General features: G+C 40.8%; 1 protein-coding gene across 1 annotated transcript in view; it reads left to right on the top strand.

Annotated features, from left to right (window-relative positions):
* The window catches only part of tmem106ba (transmembrane protein 106Ba), a 28,492-nt gene extending 13,157 nt beyond the window's left edge, over positions 1-15,335 (top strand). The window contains exons 5-8 of the mRNA XM_078422044.1: positions 4,163-4,303; positions 4,582-4,631; positions 7,710-7,763; positions 10,727-15,335. Of these exons, the coding sequence (XP_078278170.1) occupies positions 4,163-4,303; positions 4,582-4,631; positions 7,710-7,763; positions 10,727-10,877 (396 nt within the window). The 3' untranslated portion in view covers positions 10,878-15,335. The remainder of the gene's footprint in view (positions 1-4,162; positions 4,304-4,581; positions 4,632-7,709; positions 7,764-10,726) is intronic.
* The last annotated feature ends 1,275 nt before the right edge of the window (positions 15,336-16,610 follow it).

Genomic DNA, 16,610 nt, shown 5'->3' with positions numbered 1-16,610 from the left:
TAACAGAATATGGTTGCACAAATGTCAACAGAAGTGATTGCTTGTCAATTTCAATTACTGCCTGTGGTTAAAGTAACACCTGTGTTGAGATTATGAGCTCTGAATACTACAGAGAGCTGGTATGGAAGCATGTCTATCCCCTATTCTTTTAAAATCAAAAATGGCACATTTTGTGCCTGCCATATTTCACACCTAAGTGACTGTTTCCTGATCGAAAATGCATTTTCACTAGTTTGGCTCACATAATGCAAATAGTGTTCCCGAATTCATCACTTGCATTATATCCAATTATGTTATGGAAACATGACTCGCAGCAGAGCTATCTATATGAGGGCCTTCTCAATTTTGTTTATTACAAGTATGATTATCTATTTTAACAGTGAACAAGTTGAAACAAAAATGTGCTCTTATTTGTAATAAGCCATTCTCTTGAACCTACTCTGACTTAGATTGATAAGATTTTGGTGCCTTGCAGTACTGCAGTTTTCCTTTTAGTGTTGAAGGTTTTTTTGTAAGCTGTTTCTTGGTCAAAGATATACCAACTGACAAACCTGATCACTGTACTTACTACAACTTAACTGGTGTTTAATTTAAGATGTCCTTGATTTCTTAATGCCATTATTGGAAATATTTTGTGCTGATTACTTGGTACCAAATGCCATTTATAGCCCCAATAATGTGGTGCATGTGTACATTTAGAAACAATGGGCAATATCCAAGCATGGCAAATAACCTTCTGTGCCATTCGGAGGACAGACAATGATGATAAATAATCCAGCCACTGCTCTTTGACATTTGATGGAATTACCCTGATTGATTTCCCCAGCATTAAAATCGGGCGGGGGGGGGGGTCACCATTAACCTTCAGTCAATGATCTGCAACTTCCGCAAAGCCTTGTGTATAAGGTACATATTTTCCAGCATTGGTCTAGGACCCATTGCATTCTTTTGTTATTGGTGTTAGGTTTTGCAATTGATTTACTATATAGATTGATAGTTGTATTATTCTACATGTAATCTTGAAGTTACTTTTAGCTATGTTTTTGAATTTCTTACACAATTTGCATTTTTACAATGACTTGTAGTTGTAAAAATAAGAAAATCCTAAGATGCACTGCATCATTACCAAGTCAAACTTGCCAGAGAACCATATTGGGACTAACTTTGGTATAATAGACAATAGGTGCAGGAGTAGGCCATTTGGCCCTTTGAGCCAGCACCACCATTCAATGTGATCATGGCTGATCATTCTCAATCAGTACCCTGTTCCTGCCTTCTCCCCATACCCCCTGACTCTGCTATCCTTAAGAGCTCTATCTAGCTCTCTCTTGAATGCATTCAGAGAATTGGCCTCCACTGCCTTCTGAGGCAGAGAATTCCACAGATTTACAACTCTGACTGAAAAAGCTTTTCCTCATCTCCGTTCTAAATGGCCCACCCCTTATTCTTAAACTGTGGCCCCTGGTTCTGGACTCCCCCAACATTGGGAACATGTTTCCTGCCTCTAACGTGTCCAACCCCTTAATAATCTTATATTTTTCGATAAGATCCCCTCTCATCCTTCCAAATTCCAGTGTATACAAGCCTAGTCGCTCCAGTCTTTCAACATATGACAGTCCCGCCATTCCAGGGATCAACCTAGTAAACCTACGCTGCACGCCCTCAATAACAAGAATATCCTTCCTTAAATTTGGAGACCAAAACTGCACACAGTACTCCAGGTGCAGTCTCACTAGGGCCCTGTACAACTGCAGAAGGACCTCTTTGCTCCTATACTCAACTCCTCTTGTTATGAAGGCCAACATTCCATTGGCTTTCTTCACTGCCTGCTGTACCTGCATGCTTCCTTTTAGTGACTGATGCACTAGGACACCCAGATCTCGTTGTACGTCCCCTTTTTCTAACTTGACACCATTCAGATAATAATCTGCCTTCCTATTCTTACCACCAAAGTGGATAACCTCACACTTATCCACATTAAACTGCATCTGCCATGCATCCGCCCACTCGCACAACCTGTCCAAGTCACCCTGCAACCGCATAGCATCTTCCTCACAGTTCACACTACCACCCAGCTTTGTATCATCTGCAAATTTGCTAATGGTACTTTTAATCCCTTCATCCAAGTCATTAATGCATATTGTAAATAGCTGCAGTCCCAGCACCGAGCCTTGCGGTACCCCACTAGCCACTGCCTGCCATTCTGAAAGGGACCCATTTATCCCCACTCTTTGCTTTCTGTCTGTCAACCAATTTTCTATCCATGTCAGTACCCTACCTCCAATACCATGTGTTCTAATTTTGCCCACTAATCTCCTATGTGGGACCTTATCGAAGGCTTTCTGAAAGTCAAGGTACACCACATCCACTGGCTCTCCCCTGTCAATTTTCCTAGTTACATCCTCAAAAAATACCAGAACATTTGTCAAGCATGATTTCCCCTTCGTAAATCCATGCTGACTCGGAACGATCCTGTTACTACTATCCAAATGCTCCGCAATTTTGTCTTTTATAATTGACTCCAGCATCTTCCCCACCACTGATGTCAGACTAGCTGGTCTATAATTTCCCGTTTTCTCTCTCCCTCCTTTCTTAAAAAGTGGGATAACATTAGCTACCCTCCAATCCACAGGAACTGATCCTGAATCTATAGAACATTGGAAAATGATCACCAATGCGTCCACAATTTCTAGAGCCACCTGCTTAAGTACCCTGGGATGCAGACCATTAGGCCCTGGGGATTTATCATCCTTCAGTTCCATCAGTCTACTCAACACCATTTCTGTCTAATGTGGATTTCCTTCAGTTCCTCCGTCACACTAAGATCTCTGGCCACTAGAACATCTGGGAGATTGTTTGTATCTTCCTTAGTGTGTTTTAAGGATAATGTTGGAGGAAAAAGGTAGGAAGTTGTGGGAAGGAATTTAAGATATTTATATTTGACATCTGAAATTTGTGTGGAAAATGGGAACTTTATCAGATATGTTACATACAAGTGCTGGGGGAAGGAGGCCATTTTGGTGATGCTAAGAATGTAATTGCTGGGAAGGAGGCCATTTTGGTGATGCGAAGAATGTAATTGCATGTTTATCACTAAATCAGATGACATTGAGTTTGCAAACTATATGTCAACTTTCATTCTCCATGAGAGATTTGCCAATGTTGTGGAATGGGGACGAATTACAGGGCTGAAGACTTTGTTAGTTGAAGGAAATTACTCTGGTTTCATATTGGAAATGCAGTCTGACAACTTGGACTTTTCAGGAGACGATGCTGAAGTTAAGATTCCTATTGTGTAAGCTGATTTTGTTTCCTAGATTCCTGAGAAGGCATGCAGATGTGAAAGATGCTAGGAATAATCCTTTCAGAAGCCTCCAGAGGATGATGGGATAATAGCAGGAAGAGACTTGAAAACTGAGCTACGTTTGAATAGATGAGACTGGAACCAGGTGACAGTGATACCACCCATTTGAATAATGTTGAAGCAGCACTGGATGGGAATGGTGTGCGTTCACTGTCAATGTAAAGGATAATAGTTGCTCATTGATATGCTCACATTTATGATGTTAAGGATTGGTTTTATGTGATAGATTGTTCAGAATTGATAGCACTAGGGTGGAGATATGTGGCAATGCTCAATTGTTTGGAGGAGGTGGGAAAGTGGCACTTTTAAAACTTTGAATTCAAAGAGATTCTTCTTGTGTTTGAGGCAGCAGAAATTATGTAACCCCTTCCAGGTGCTGTAGCCAGTGCAATGTGCTGTTGTCAAGGGCCGTGAGGTCTACCCCTCCACCAGGGGGACAGAGGACAATGCAGTTGAAAATGACCTGGTGCGCTGTTTGCTGGTCTGCTCCACACACGCAGGCTGCTGAAGAGATTGAAAATATGGCATACACTACAAAAGCAATGACTGCAGAGATTTTTATTTTGTGTTGGGTCAGTACTTGATCAGGTGATATTAAGTTGGGAAAGTGTGATCTTTGTAATACAAGACCTACAATACTAAGAGATTGAAGCTGAAGTTGCAATTTTACTTGTAAAAGTTAATATTTGTATTGCAATAGATTTGTATTTTGTGTGTGTGGAAATCTGCAATACAAATGTATTTTGGTGTCTACAAAGAAATTGCTTTTCATTCTGGACATTGTTTTGTTCTTTGCAGAGTACACTAAATATCACAAACAACAATCTCTATTCAGTCAGTGTGGCAAACATCAGTGCTCAGGTACAGTTTTCTAAAACTGTCATTGGGAAATCACGGATAAGCAACATTACAAAAATTGGACCTCTGGATATGAAGCAGGTAAAATTGTAACTAATGAATGGGTAATTTCAGCTTTTTTGCAGTTAATTTAAATGCATTTGTGAACCTTGGATAGTGGGGGTAGGGAGGGGTTCACAGGTGGTGATGGAGGTTTTAAGGCATTTTCTTTGATTACTGAGGTGAGATCTGATTGCAGTTTAATTCTCTGTCTGTAAAGTAACCTATTGAAGATTAAAGCCAGTTATGGCAGAATTTTAGTATAAGCATTACACTGGTTTTTGTGTTTTAAGCATTGATTGTATCTAATTATTTTGCAGATTGACTACTCTGTTCATACTGTAATAGGAGATCAAATGAGTTACATGTAGTAAGTAACACGATCATAACTTTTTTAGTCAACTTCATAAATGTTTACATAATTTGATTCTGATTTTAATCAGACAAACTACTTTGATCTGAGTATTGTAACACCAATATACAGTGCATTCAGAAAGTATTCAGACCCCTTCACTTTTTCCACATTTTGTTATGTTACAGCCTTATTTTAAAATGGATTAAATTCATTTTTTATCATCAATCTAAACACAATACCCCATAATAAAAAAGTGAAAACAGGTGTTTAGAAATTTTTGCAAAGTAATTAAAAATAAATAACTGAAATATCACATTTACATAAGTATTCAGACCGTTTACTCAGTACTTTGAGGCACCTTTGGCAGCGATTACAGCCTCAAGTCCTCTGGGGTATGACACTACAAGCTTGGCACACCTGTATTTGGGTAATTTCTCCCATTCTCTGCCGATCCTCAAGCTCTTTAAGGTTGGATGGGGAGCGTCGATGCACAGCTATTTTCGGGTCCCTCCGGAGATGTTCGATCAGGTTAAAGTCTGGGCTCTGGCTGAGCCACTCAAGGACATTCACAGACTTGTCACGAAGCCACTCCTGCGCTGTCTTGGCTGTGTACTTAGGGTTGTTGTCCTGTTGGAAGGTGAACCTCTGCCGCAGTCTGAGGTCCAGAACGCTCTGGAGCAGATTTTCATCAAGGATCTCTCTGTACTTTGCTCCGATCATCTTTCCCTCGATCCTGACTGGCCTCCCAGTTCCTGCTGCTGAAAAACATCCCCACACCATGCTTCACCATAGATATGTATTGGCCAGATGATGAGTTGTGCTTGGTTTCCTGATGCTTGGCATTCAGGCCAAAGAGTTCAATCTTGGTTTCATCAGACCAGAGAATCTTGTTTCTCATGGTCTGAGAGTCCTTTAGGTGCCTTTTCGCAAACTCTAAGTGGGCTGTCATGTGCCTTTTACTGAGGAGTGGTTTCTGTCTGGCCACTCTACCATAAAGGCCTGATTGGTGGAGTGCTGCAAATATAGTTGTCCTTCTGGAAGGTTCTCCCATTTTCACAGAGGAACTCTGGAGGTCTGTCAGAGTGACCATTGGGTTCTTGGTCACCTCCCTGACCAAGGCCCTTCTCCCCGATTGCTCAGTTTGGCTGGGCGGTCAGCTCTCTGAAGAGTCCTGGTGGTTCCAAAGTTCTTCCATTTAAGAATGACAGAGGTCCTGTGCTCTTCGGGGCACGCAATGCTGCAGAAATTGTTTTATACCCTTCCCCAGATCTGTGTCTCAACACAATCCTGTCTCGGAGGTCTATGGCCAATTCCTTCTTCTTCATGGCTTGGTTTTTGCTCTGACATGCACTGTCAACTGTGGGACCTTATATAGACAGGTGTGTGCCTTTCCAAATCATGTCCAATCAATTTAATTTACCAATGGTGGACTCCAAATTGTAGAAACATCTCCAGGATAATCAATGGAAACAAGCTCAATTTTGAGTGTCATAGCAATGGGTCTGAATACTTATGTAAATGTAATATTTCAGTTATTTCTTTATAATTACTTTCCAAAAAATTCTAAATGCTTTCGCTTCTTCATTCTGGGGTATTATGTGTAGATTGATGATAAAAATAATGAATTTAATTAATTTTCAAATAAGGCTGAAATGTAACAAAATGCGGAAAAAGTGAAAGGGTTTGAATACTTTCTGAATGCACTGTAGGTTAAGTCCTTGTAAGTAAATTGTGTTAAGTTCAACAACAGAGCTTTATTTTGTCATTCGGTACCAAGGTACCGAACTAAACTACATAGCAGTTACACACAAAAAAGAACACAAGACACATGACCCCAACACAAACGTCCATCACAGTGACTCCAAACACCCCCTCACTGTGATGGAGGCAACAAAACTTCCACTCTCTTCCCCACGCCCACGGACAGACAGCTCGTCCCCGACCGACCCGCACAGTCCCCGCAAGGGGATGGAAGTCCCCGCGGCCGAGTCGCACCGGGCGCTGAGACGTCTCGCGGCCGAACCGGGCGATGGAAGGCCCCGCGACCGAGCCTTGCGCAGCTAAGTCCCGCGGCCGAGCCGCACCGGGCGATGTTAGGCCCCGCGGCCGAGCCGCACCGGGCGATGTTAAGTCCAGCGGCCGAGCCGCACCAGCGATGAAAAGTCCCGCGGCTGAGCCGCGCCGGGCGATGTTAGGCCCCGCGGCCCGGGCACTGTTAAGTCCAGCGGCCGAGCCGCACCAGCGATGTTAGGCCCCGCGGCCGAGCCGCACCGGGCGATGGAAGACCCTGCGGCCAAGCCGCACCGGGCACTTAAGTCCAGCGGCCGAGCCGCGCCGGGCGATGATAAGTCCAGCGGCCGAGCCGCGCCGGGCGATGTTAGGCCCCGCGGCCGAGCCGCACCCCGCGCCGTGAGGAAGAGACCTAAAAGAGAAAGGTTTCCCCCACCCACACCACCACCCCCCACACATACACAACCAAAAAAAAAAAAAAAAAATCCCAACACCGACACACAACAAAAAAAAAAGGAAAAAAGACGAACAGACTGCTAGCGAGCCGCAGCCGTTAGGCGCCCCCACTTCCGCCTCCCTTATTAAGGTTTCAACACTTAATAATTTCTGTATAAAGAGTGGTTTCCTGGCATTGTAAACTGAAGTGTTAATCAATTACTAGCTTCAGTTTACATTACTGTTTTGTCAACTAAAATATAATATTCTGGAAGTGCTTGTCAAACTCCAAACTCAAGTTTGAATGTTGAAGAAACGACTTGCACTAGGTAATGGTTCAAAGATTGTCAAGAGTGCTTCAATATTGTCTTTGGCCTTTAAGAAATGAGAAAAACCCAACGACAATTGCACCCCAATCCAACTAGATTTCCTTTGCTATAAAATGTGAACTCTATTAGCTATTGATGGAATCCAATAAACACAATGCTAGATTTGGCTGCATGCTAGTCCAATTTGGACAAATCGAGTCAGTACTAAAGAAGTGCAAATTAAAAAGCAAGCACCTCTGTTGCACTTTAGAATGTGGTATTGTGAAAAATGTAACCTGAAATATATGCAAACATAGCTGTTTTACTGTTTTTGTTACAGTGACTACTGCACGCTGACATCAATCAAAGTACATAATATTGTGATTTTGATGCAGTAAGTTAAAAAAAATGTGAATTGGCATGTGCTTGCACTATATGAATGTTTAAAGGATAACAGTAGGAACACATTGTGTTTTGGGTTTGAGCATACACATCTTTATAATTTGGGGAATTTAAATTTGCAGAAATGGCTCAGTTTTCAATGAAAGGTTAGGATATTTTATGTGAGAAACTAAATCTGCTTCTGAAGATCGGAATTGAATAATTTAAATATCGCTTTTCAGGATCTTGGTGTGCTTCTCAATAAATGACTTGTCAGCATGATGTGATATAGGTAAAAGTGCCACATAATTTATCACTAAATTCTCAAGCACCAGTACGTTAAATGGGCAAAATATGTCTGGTTTTTATTTGCATGATATTTATTAAACAATAAAAGATGGCTGTTTGGATTGTGCCAAGGGAATTTTTGGCTCTACCTTGCGGTTGTGTATTTCTTCCAAAACGCTGCATCTTTGTTAATGCAGCATTTGTTCTTACCAAGCTCAAATGTTATTCCTGTACATATGAAATCAAGTTGTGCTTGAGCCTAAGACTTCAACTCCAGGCTATTCATTCCACTGCATATGGCAGTGGAGATGGTGTTAACCCTAAGAGGGGGTAAATTAAATGTAGTAAATTGGCTTTTGGCTGAGTTAGAGGCCAAAAAAATGGACATTTCTGTTAACACAAGATCAATAAACATGTTTAAGCTGGCTACTGTGACTAGTAAATGCTAAATGACTATCTTGAGAAGTAGTGTTATACTATGCCAAAGCAGTGTATTCTGCTTTGTTTTTGTCAAAGGTGTACTTAAGACAACTTGCTAGGGCCCAAACTACGCCTTTCTCTATGGGATACATGGTTTAGCCATTTCTGCCTTAATTCATGTCCCATCCTAATTTACTTTGCAGTACTTGGTTGCATTGGTGCTGCTTCGTGCAGCTGTACAGAACTCAAATTTCACTACCTTTGCCAATTTCTACCCTGTTTGTTCTTTCACATATTTCATATCTGGCATTCCCCCTTTTTTCTCTCCCATTATTTTATCAAAGGGGATAGGTTAGCAACCAATATCCATTTCAAGCTCTTAACTGCATTGCCAACTACATCTCGCAACTTGCTTAATGCAAGGGTTCCATTTCATTCTAGTTTATCCAAGTCCATCAAATCTGTTATAACGGTGATCTTTTCTTCACCCGTGCATCTGTCTCTTTCCTTAATTGTGAGTGTCAAAATAATTGAGTGTTCATGACTGGCTGCTCTACAACTTGCACTTCTGCTGACGTTCCTTCTTCAGCAAAGGGTTCTTTTGGTCTTTGCCTTTCTCCCCACTTGTCTCAGAATCCCGTGGCTAATTGTCTGAGTTTTGCTACCCTCAATAATAACAGATCTGCAGACAACTCTCTGCTTCCCCTTCAGCATTTCAAAGGAAAATTCAATTTTCAGCTCCAAAGCTCATTTTCCTTTTTCCCTTCAACCACTCCTCTGCTCGTGGCACTTTGAATTTTCTGCAACATTTGAAGTAAAACAGCAATTCACATGAACTGCCAATTGATTGCATTGCATTCAGTATTCAAAATGTGACGGCCTATACATTAATATACATTAAAGAACACAAATGCAAAATGGGTGACAATTTTGCAGAAAACCCCCAATCAATTTATGTGTAGCCATGAGCTTTCACCAACTTTCTATCCCACTCAGACCTCTGCCCTCTTATGCTATTTAAACAAATGTTATGAGGAATAGCACCTCATCTTCCTCAAATACATTATTACTCTTGGGATTCTATATTCAACAATTTTAAATTAAGACTCTTCTGTTTGTTGCTTATCAGGTTATCCACCTGTAATGTTAACTTGAATTTTTTTTTGTCTTTCTTTCCACTAAGCCGCCTATTTTATTGATTATTCCTGGCAGCTAATGAGACATTTAATAGACAATAGACAATAGGTGCAGGAGTAGGCCATTCAGCCCTTCGAGCCAGCACCGCCATTCAATGCGATCATGGCTGATCACTCTCAATCAGTACCCCGTTCCTGCCTTCTCCCCATACCCCCTCACTCCGCTATCCTTAAGAGCTCTATCCTGCTCTCTCTTGAAAGCATCCAACGAACTGGCCTCCACTGCCTTCTGAGGCAGAGAATTCCACACCTTCACCACTCTCTGACTGAAAAAGTTCTTCCTCATCTCCGTTCTAAATGGCCTACCCCTTATTCTTAAACTGTGGCCCCTTGTTCTGGACTCCCCCAACATTGGGAACATGTTTCCTGCCTCTAATGTGTCCAATCCCCTAATTATCTTATATGTTTCAATAAGATCCCCCCTCATCCTTCTAAATTCCAGTGTATACAAGCCCAATCGCTCCAGCCTTTCAACATACGACAGTCCCGCCATTCCGGGAATTAACTTAGTGAACCTACGCTGCACGCCCTCCATAGCAAGAATATCCTTCCTCAAATTTGGAGACCAAAACTGCACACAGTACTCCAGGTGCGGTCTCACCAGGGCCCGGTACAACTGTAGAAGGACCTCTTTGCTCCTATACTCAACTTTACATTTCTTAGTGTCAACGTTATTACTTCATGTTCATCTCCCGTGATTTATGAATGCTCATCACCTTGTAGACTGCACCAACAGTGTTTTGGTTTCTGATGTATTACAAACTTTATTCTCAACCTCTTGCAGTACTTCTATGTTCTTTCCTGTTCTGATTAAAGGCTATGTTATTTTTCTCTCCACAAATGATGCCTAACCTGCTGGGTAATTCCAGCACTCTGTTTTTACTTCAGTTCCTGAATCTGACTTTGCTCCTCTATTTCATTATGGCTTGTGTTTTGTGGCTGTCAATGTTTTTCCTTGTTTGTAGTAGCTAATTTGCAATAAACATGCATGGGTAATAAAACCCACTGTTCTAAGAGGTGGGTCCAGGCTAGGAAATGGAAATGATTAAAACAATATTTGTCTTCCTTTCAGAGCAACTGTTACTACGTCTTATTTTGGACACACAGAGCAAGTTTCACTAGAAAGATATCAGTATGTGGATTGTGGAAGGAATACCACCTATCACAAAAGATCAAATCTCAATCTTGCACAGTTGCACAACTTGCCTTGTCTGTCTGCCTAGTGTACAAAACCTTGCAGTAATGTTTGGTGTGCAAGGTGTTCAAAATGAAGTTAATTGTAATTGAAAATAACCAATGTAACTGCAGATGGGTCATGATGTCCCAATAGATGCGAGTAGATTAAAGGGAACTATGGGTATATATCTCAACATGTAAATTTAGTTGTCATATTTGCTGAAATTCTATTATTCACTAACACTACTTAAATTGTCACATTAAAGATGATTCACTTCAGTATAAATAATGGGATACCAACTGTTGTACTTTTAATTCTATTTGCAAATTATCTTTTAAATGTATTATGGACACAAGACACTTTTTGCTATTGACAATGTGACTTGCCTTCATTTAATAATCAACAAAAAAACCTTGTATGCATCACAAATTTCTAATTGGTCATATCAAATCTTATTCATTCATACACCAATTGGTATTTCATTTTTTCCTCACTACCACTTGTATAACCGCACAGTGTATAGTTTTGCTACTTTAAATTAGAGGCAAGTAAATAATTTGGATATTGAAAGGTCAATTGGAATTATGTTTGTAATCTTTTAAACATCCCTTTTTGCAATTTAATTTCTGATATTGCAGTGAAGGGGATTTGCATAGCTTGTTATATCTGAGCAAACATTTGAATAGAAGGATCCTTGAATCCTAGTTGTGCAAATGAATTTACTGTTTTTCTAAATCCATTAAGCAATCTCCAGTTATTTAATACACTACGCACTTTAATTATTCTTATTGTCAACTTGTGATAACTGAGGATCCTATATATGAACAGCAAAGTACAGAAAATTAGCAGTCACCAGTGATGAAGTGAGTAAATTGTAAATTATTGATACTGAGACTCTTGAGTAAAGCCAACCATATAATGGCTTGATTCATTTAGTTTGGTGGGAAATAATGAGTGCAAGGTTCAATTTATTTTGTTGCATTATGCTGTCCAGCCAGCTGTCCCCTTGTGTTAATCTCTGAACAGGAATTAAGGATTTCAAGGCAGGTAACTTTTAACATCTGAGAAGGGGATAAACTAACCATTTGGGGATAAGATGTTCTTTTGAGTCACATTCTGATTTTTTTTGTTTTGCATTCTGTCTGAATTTAATAACTTATCACTGAGATGACTGCCATGTAACCACTGATTTAATTGCTGATATTTCTGCTAAAATTGTAAATGATGTTCATTATGTGTTGTTGGGTTACAGTATTTAGAATTATCTCATTCTTTTCATAGGTAATTATTTTGCAGTGAATTTTGTTGAAAAGAAATTTGTTACTAACCTTCTGTTTGTGAAGAAATCCATCAGTCTTGTCACCACCAGTCTGGATTAGAGAAATTCAAACTTGTAATATGGAAAATGCTTAACTGTTGGTTGAAACCTTTCTTAAATTACAAGTTTTAATATTCATATTGGGATTGTGAATGACTTGCATAGATGTTGCACTTTCTGCTCTGGCACATAGTTCTTTACACTGATTTCTTATTGTGCTTGTCACATTTACATGCAGGTAGCCTGGATTCCCAACGTAAATATCTGATAAGTACTAATTTGACAATATTGTGCTAATATTAAGCTTGAATTTTGCAATTGTGACTTGCTTAAGATCTCTAAATTTAGAAAAGGGATATTTTGCATCCATTGTTCCAAATAAAATGTTTTTAAAGAATGATTCACAACCTGATTGGTGTTGGATTTTGTTTCCACTGTGTATTTATGACTCTAGATCTTGTTACGCCTACGTTATATCAAGCTTTTTTTCTTTAAAAAACTCAATGTAAATGAAGGCCTAATAGGACTTTACAATTCTTGGCATTTCTACATGGTCTCTGAACTTGTTACCCATCTAATTTAAATGCTTTAAAATAAATATATACAACAATAATGTAGTGATCTCACCACTAAAATGAACTTGTGGCAAGTGTTCTGATTGGAAACAAATTTTGCTGCATTACATGTGAACTTCATTGTAAGGTTCTAGTGTTACCTTCTGTATGAAATGAGCGGAGACGTGGCAAACAGCCATCAGCGAAGTCAGCTGAAGACAGTTATGGTGAGAGACAGGACCATTTAAAGTTAACCATTGGACGGTGCAGCATCCAAATGAGCAAATAGAGTAACAAAATTAAGGCAAGGTTTAGTCGAGCAGCCGAGTTGGGAGCGACGCTGTGTGGGTGTGCGGCATAGAGGCTGAGGCAAGGAGGCTATCATAGAGGTGGATACAATTTGGTCTGCTCATGAGACTTGATTGATCTGCAGTGGTTTGGCAGGCAAGTTGTTGCAGCACTCCTTCAGGATTTGGGAAGTTAGGGAAACTACTGGTACCCATGATGACTGAAATTAGTGGACAAAATAGACAGGAGAAAGGCAGACAGCGTAGAAGAAATGTTGGTTTAAATTGCATGTATTTTAATGCAAGTGTCTGACGGGTAAGGCAGATGAGCTTGGGGCATGGATAGGTATGTGCGACTGGGACGTTGTAGCTATTACATAAACCTGGCAGGGGCAGGACTGGCAGCTCCATGTTCCAGGGTACAGGTGTGGGTAGAAAAGGAGAGGGTGTTATGTTAGTGGTTAAGGAGAATGTCATGGCAGTGGTCAGAGGTGAAATTACAGATGGCTTGTCTAGTGAGGCTGAGGAACAAGAAAGGGATGATTACCATGCAGGGGGTGTACTACATGCTCCCAAATAGTCAACGGAAATTAGAAGAACAAATGTGCCAGCAGATTGCAGACAGGTGCATGTCAAAAGGTTGTCGTAGTATAGGGGATTTTAACTTTCCAATATTGACTGGAAATATCATGGTGTGAAAGGTTTAGACAGGGTGCAATTTGTCAGGTGTTCGGATGAGTTTCCTCTGACAACATACGAGGGCCCCACTGGAGAGGGCAACACTTAATCTGGTCTTGGGAAATTGGGAGGAGCAAGTGGATGAAATGTTCGTTGAGCCTTTTGGGACCTGTGACTACTGTTCGATTAGGTTTAAGATGGTTATGTATTGGGACAGAGAGGGCCCTCGAGTTAAAATGCTAAATTGGGGCAAAGCCAACTTTGACAGTCTGAGCGTGGGTTGATTGGAGTAGCTTGGTTGGAGTACAAGTTGATTGGAGTAGCTTGTTTGAAGGAAAAGAAACATCATGAAAGTAGGATGTTTTTAAAACTGCTGACAAGAGCTCAGGATATGCATGTTACACTGAAGGGCAAGGCAGGCAAGCGTAAGGTAGCTTGGATGACAAGGGAAATTGATGATTTGGTCAAGAGCACGAAGGAGGCCTGGAATACAGTGCCCTCCATAATGTTTGGGACAAAGACCCATCATTTATTTGCCTCTACTCCACAATTTGAGATTTGTAATAGAAAAAAATCATGTGGTTAAAGTGCACATTGCCAGATTTTAATAAAGGCCATTTTTATACATTTTGGTTTCACCTTGTAGAAATTACAGCGGTGTTTATACATAGTCCCCCCATTTCAGGGCACCATAATGTTTGGGACACAGCAATGTCATGTAAATGAAAGTAGTAGTGTTTAGTATTTTGTTGCATATCCTTTGCATGCAATGATTGCTTGAAGTCTGTGATTCATGGACATCACCAGTTACTGGGTGTCTTCTCTGGTGATGCTCTGCCAGGTCTGTATTGCAGTCATCTTTAGCTTATGCTTGGTTTTGGGGGCTAGTCCCCTTCAGTTTTGTATTCAGCATATAAAAAGCATGCTCAATGGGGTTCAGATCGGGTGATTGACTTGGCCACTCAAGAATTGACCTTTTTTTAGCTTTGAAAAAATCCGTTGTTGCTTAAGCAGTATTTTTGAGATCATTGTCTTGCTGTAGAATGAACTGTCGGCCAATGAGTTTTGAGTCATTTGTTTGAACTTGAGCAGATAGGATATGTCTTGGCAAACTGTAACCTGGCCATCCTATTTTTGCAGCAAACCAGTGGTTTGCATCTTGCAGTGTCGCCTCTGTATTTCTGTTCATGAAATCTTCTGCGGACAGTGGCCATTGACAAATCCACACCTGACTCCTGATCTGTCGGACAGGTGTTTGGGGATCATGCTTTATTAGAGGGAATTCTTCTATCATCAGCTGTGGAGGTTTCCCTTGGCCTGCCAGTCCCTTTGCGATTAGTAAGCTCACCAGTGGTCTCTTTCTCCTTAATGATGTTCCAAACAGTTCATTTTGGTAAGCCTACGGTTTGGCTGATGTCTCTAACAGTTCTTGTAATGGCTTCTTTGACTTTCATTTGCACAACTTTGGTCCTCATGTTGATAAACAGCAATAAAGCTTTTCAAAGGTGATGGAAAGACGAGGTAAGACAAGGTGCTGCTGCGAGCTCTTATACCTGCATTAAGGAGGCAATTAAACACACCTGAGCAATTACAAACACCTGTGAAGCCATGTGTCCCAAACATTATGGTGCCCTGAAATGGGATTATGTCTAAACACAGCTGTAATTTCTACATGGTGAAACCAAAATGTATAACAATGGCCTTTAATAAAATCTGACTGTGTGCACTGTGATTTTTTGCTATTTGATTATACCTTATCAATAAATGGTCCTGTTCTTTGTCCAAAAATATTATATTGTACATCTGCTAGCTATCTTGTCTTTGCAAAGCCAGCAATGCATGCATCCTAACTTGGTTATTCCAGTCTTATAAGTTCAGCAAACTTAATTGTTCCAAGGAGGAATCGATTATGATACGAAATATGGATATAATGATTTGAGGTGGTGGTCTGGATTGGGAGAGGAAGAAAGTTAGATGTGGGGGGAAGGGGGTGGTGTGAGTTCAGGTGGAATGAGGGAGGTGCGGGGTGGGGGAGGAATCAGCAATGGGGTTGGTGGCAGGGGTCTGGGTGTGTGGGGTTTCTGCAACTGGGAGGCAGGAGTCGGGGCCGAGGGTCTGTTTGAGTCTGAACTGGGGTGGGGGGGGGGAGGCAGGCAGTCTGGAATCCTCTCCCAGGGACTACGGATCTCTGCAATGATTCTCCCCCAAGGCTACGGACCTCTGGGTTTCTTTTCCCATAGTGTAGCTCCCCACCCAGACCATCATCTAAAACCATTAGATTCATACTTCAGTCTGAAGAAGGGTCTCGACCCGAAACGTCACCCATTTCTTCTCTCCTGAGATGCTGCCTGACCTGCTGAGTTACTCCAGCATTTTGTGAATAAATACCTTCGATTTGTACCAGCATCTGCAGTTATTTTCTTATACTTCATATCATAATCAATTCTTCTTTGGATTAATTAAGTTTGCTTTGTAGTCTGGAATAATAGCTAGATATGATGATTAGATGAGCACAATTCAGGAATAGTTCTGTTCTATAGTACCCCGAATATTCCTGCAATATTTTGTATACAAAATTTCCCATTCAGGGACTTTTATTTCATCTTTCAAAAAGCATTTGGCATTATTCTTGTGCACCTATAGTGACTGATTGAAAATGCACAGATTAGTAATAACAATTGCATTCTCTCAACGAAGCTAATACATTCATTCAGCATGGAAATTTTATATTTCATTGTAATGATTGAAAGGGAAGACTGATTTAGCTTGTAAATTTGAGAGCTTGTGGCTGGAGTTACTGAAGTAATGTCACCAGTGGTGAGCATTGCTTTTGTATCACCAGTCTCATGCTCTCCTATTTACATCCGAGAGGCCAGGATCAGAGGGGATGATTATATAGCTGGAGAGAATGAAACCATGAGGATTTGGGGAAAAAGTAATGT

This window comes from Rhinoraja longicauda, chromosome 2 (genome assembly GCF_053455715.1).
Source record: "Rhinoraja longicauda isolate Sanriku21f chromosome 2, sRhiLon1.1, whole genome shotgun sequence".
NCBI lineage: Eukaryota > Metazoa > Chordata > Chondrichthyes > Rajiformes > Arhynchobatidae > Rhinoraja > Rhinoraja longicauda.
Note: the sequence above shows the minus strand (reverse complement) of the source record. Positions and strands in the feature narration are given on the sequence as shown.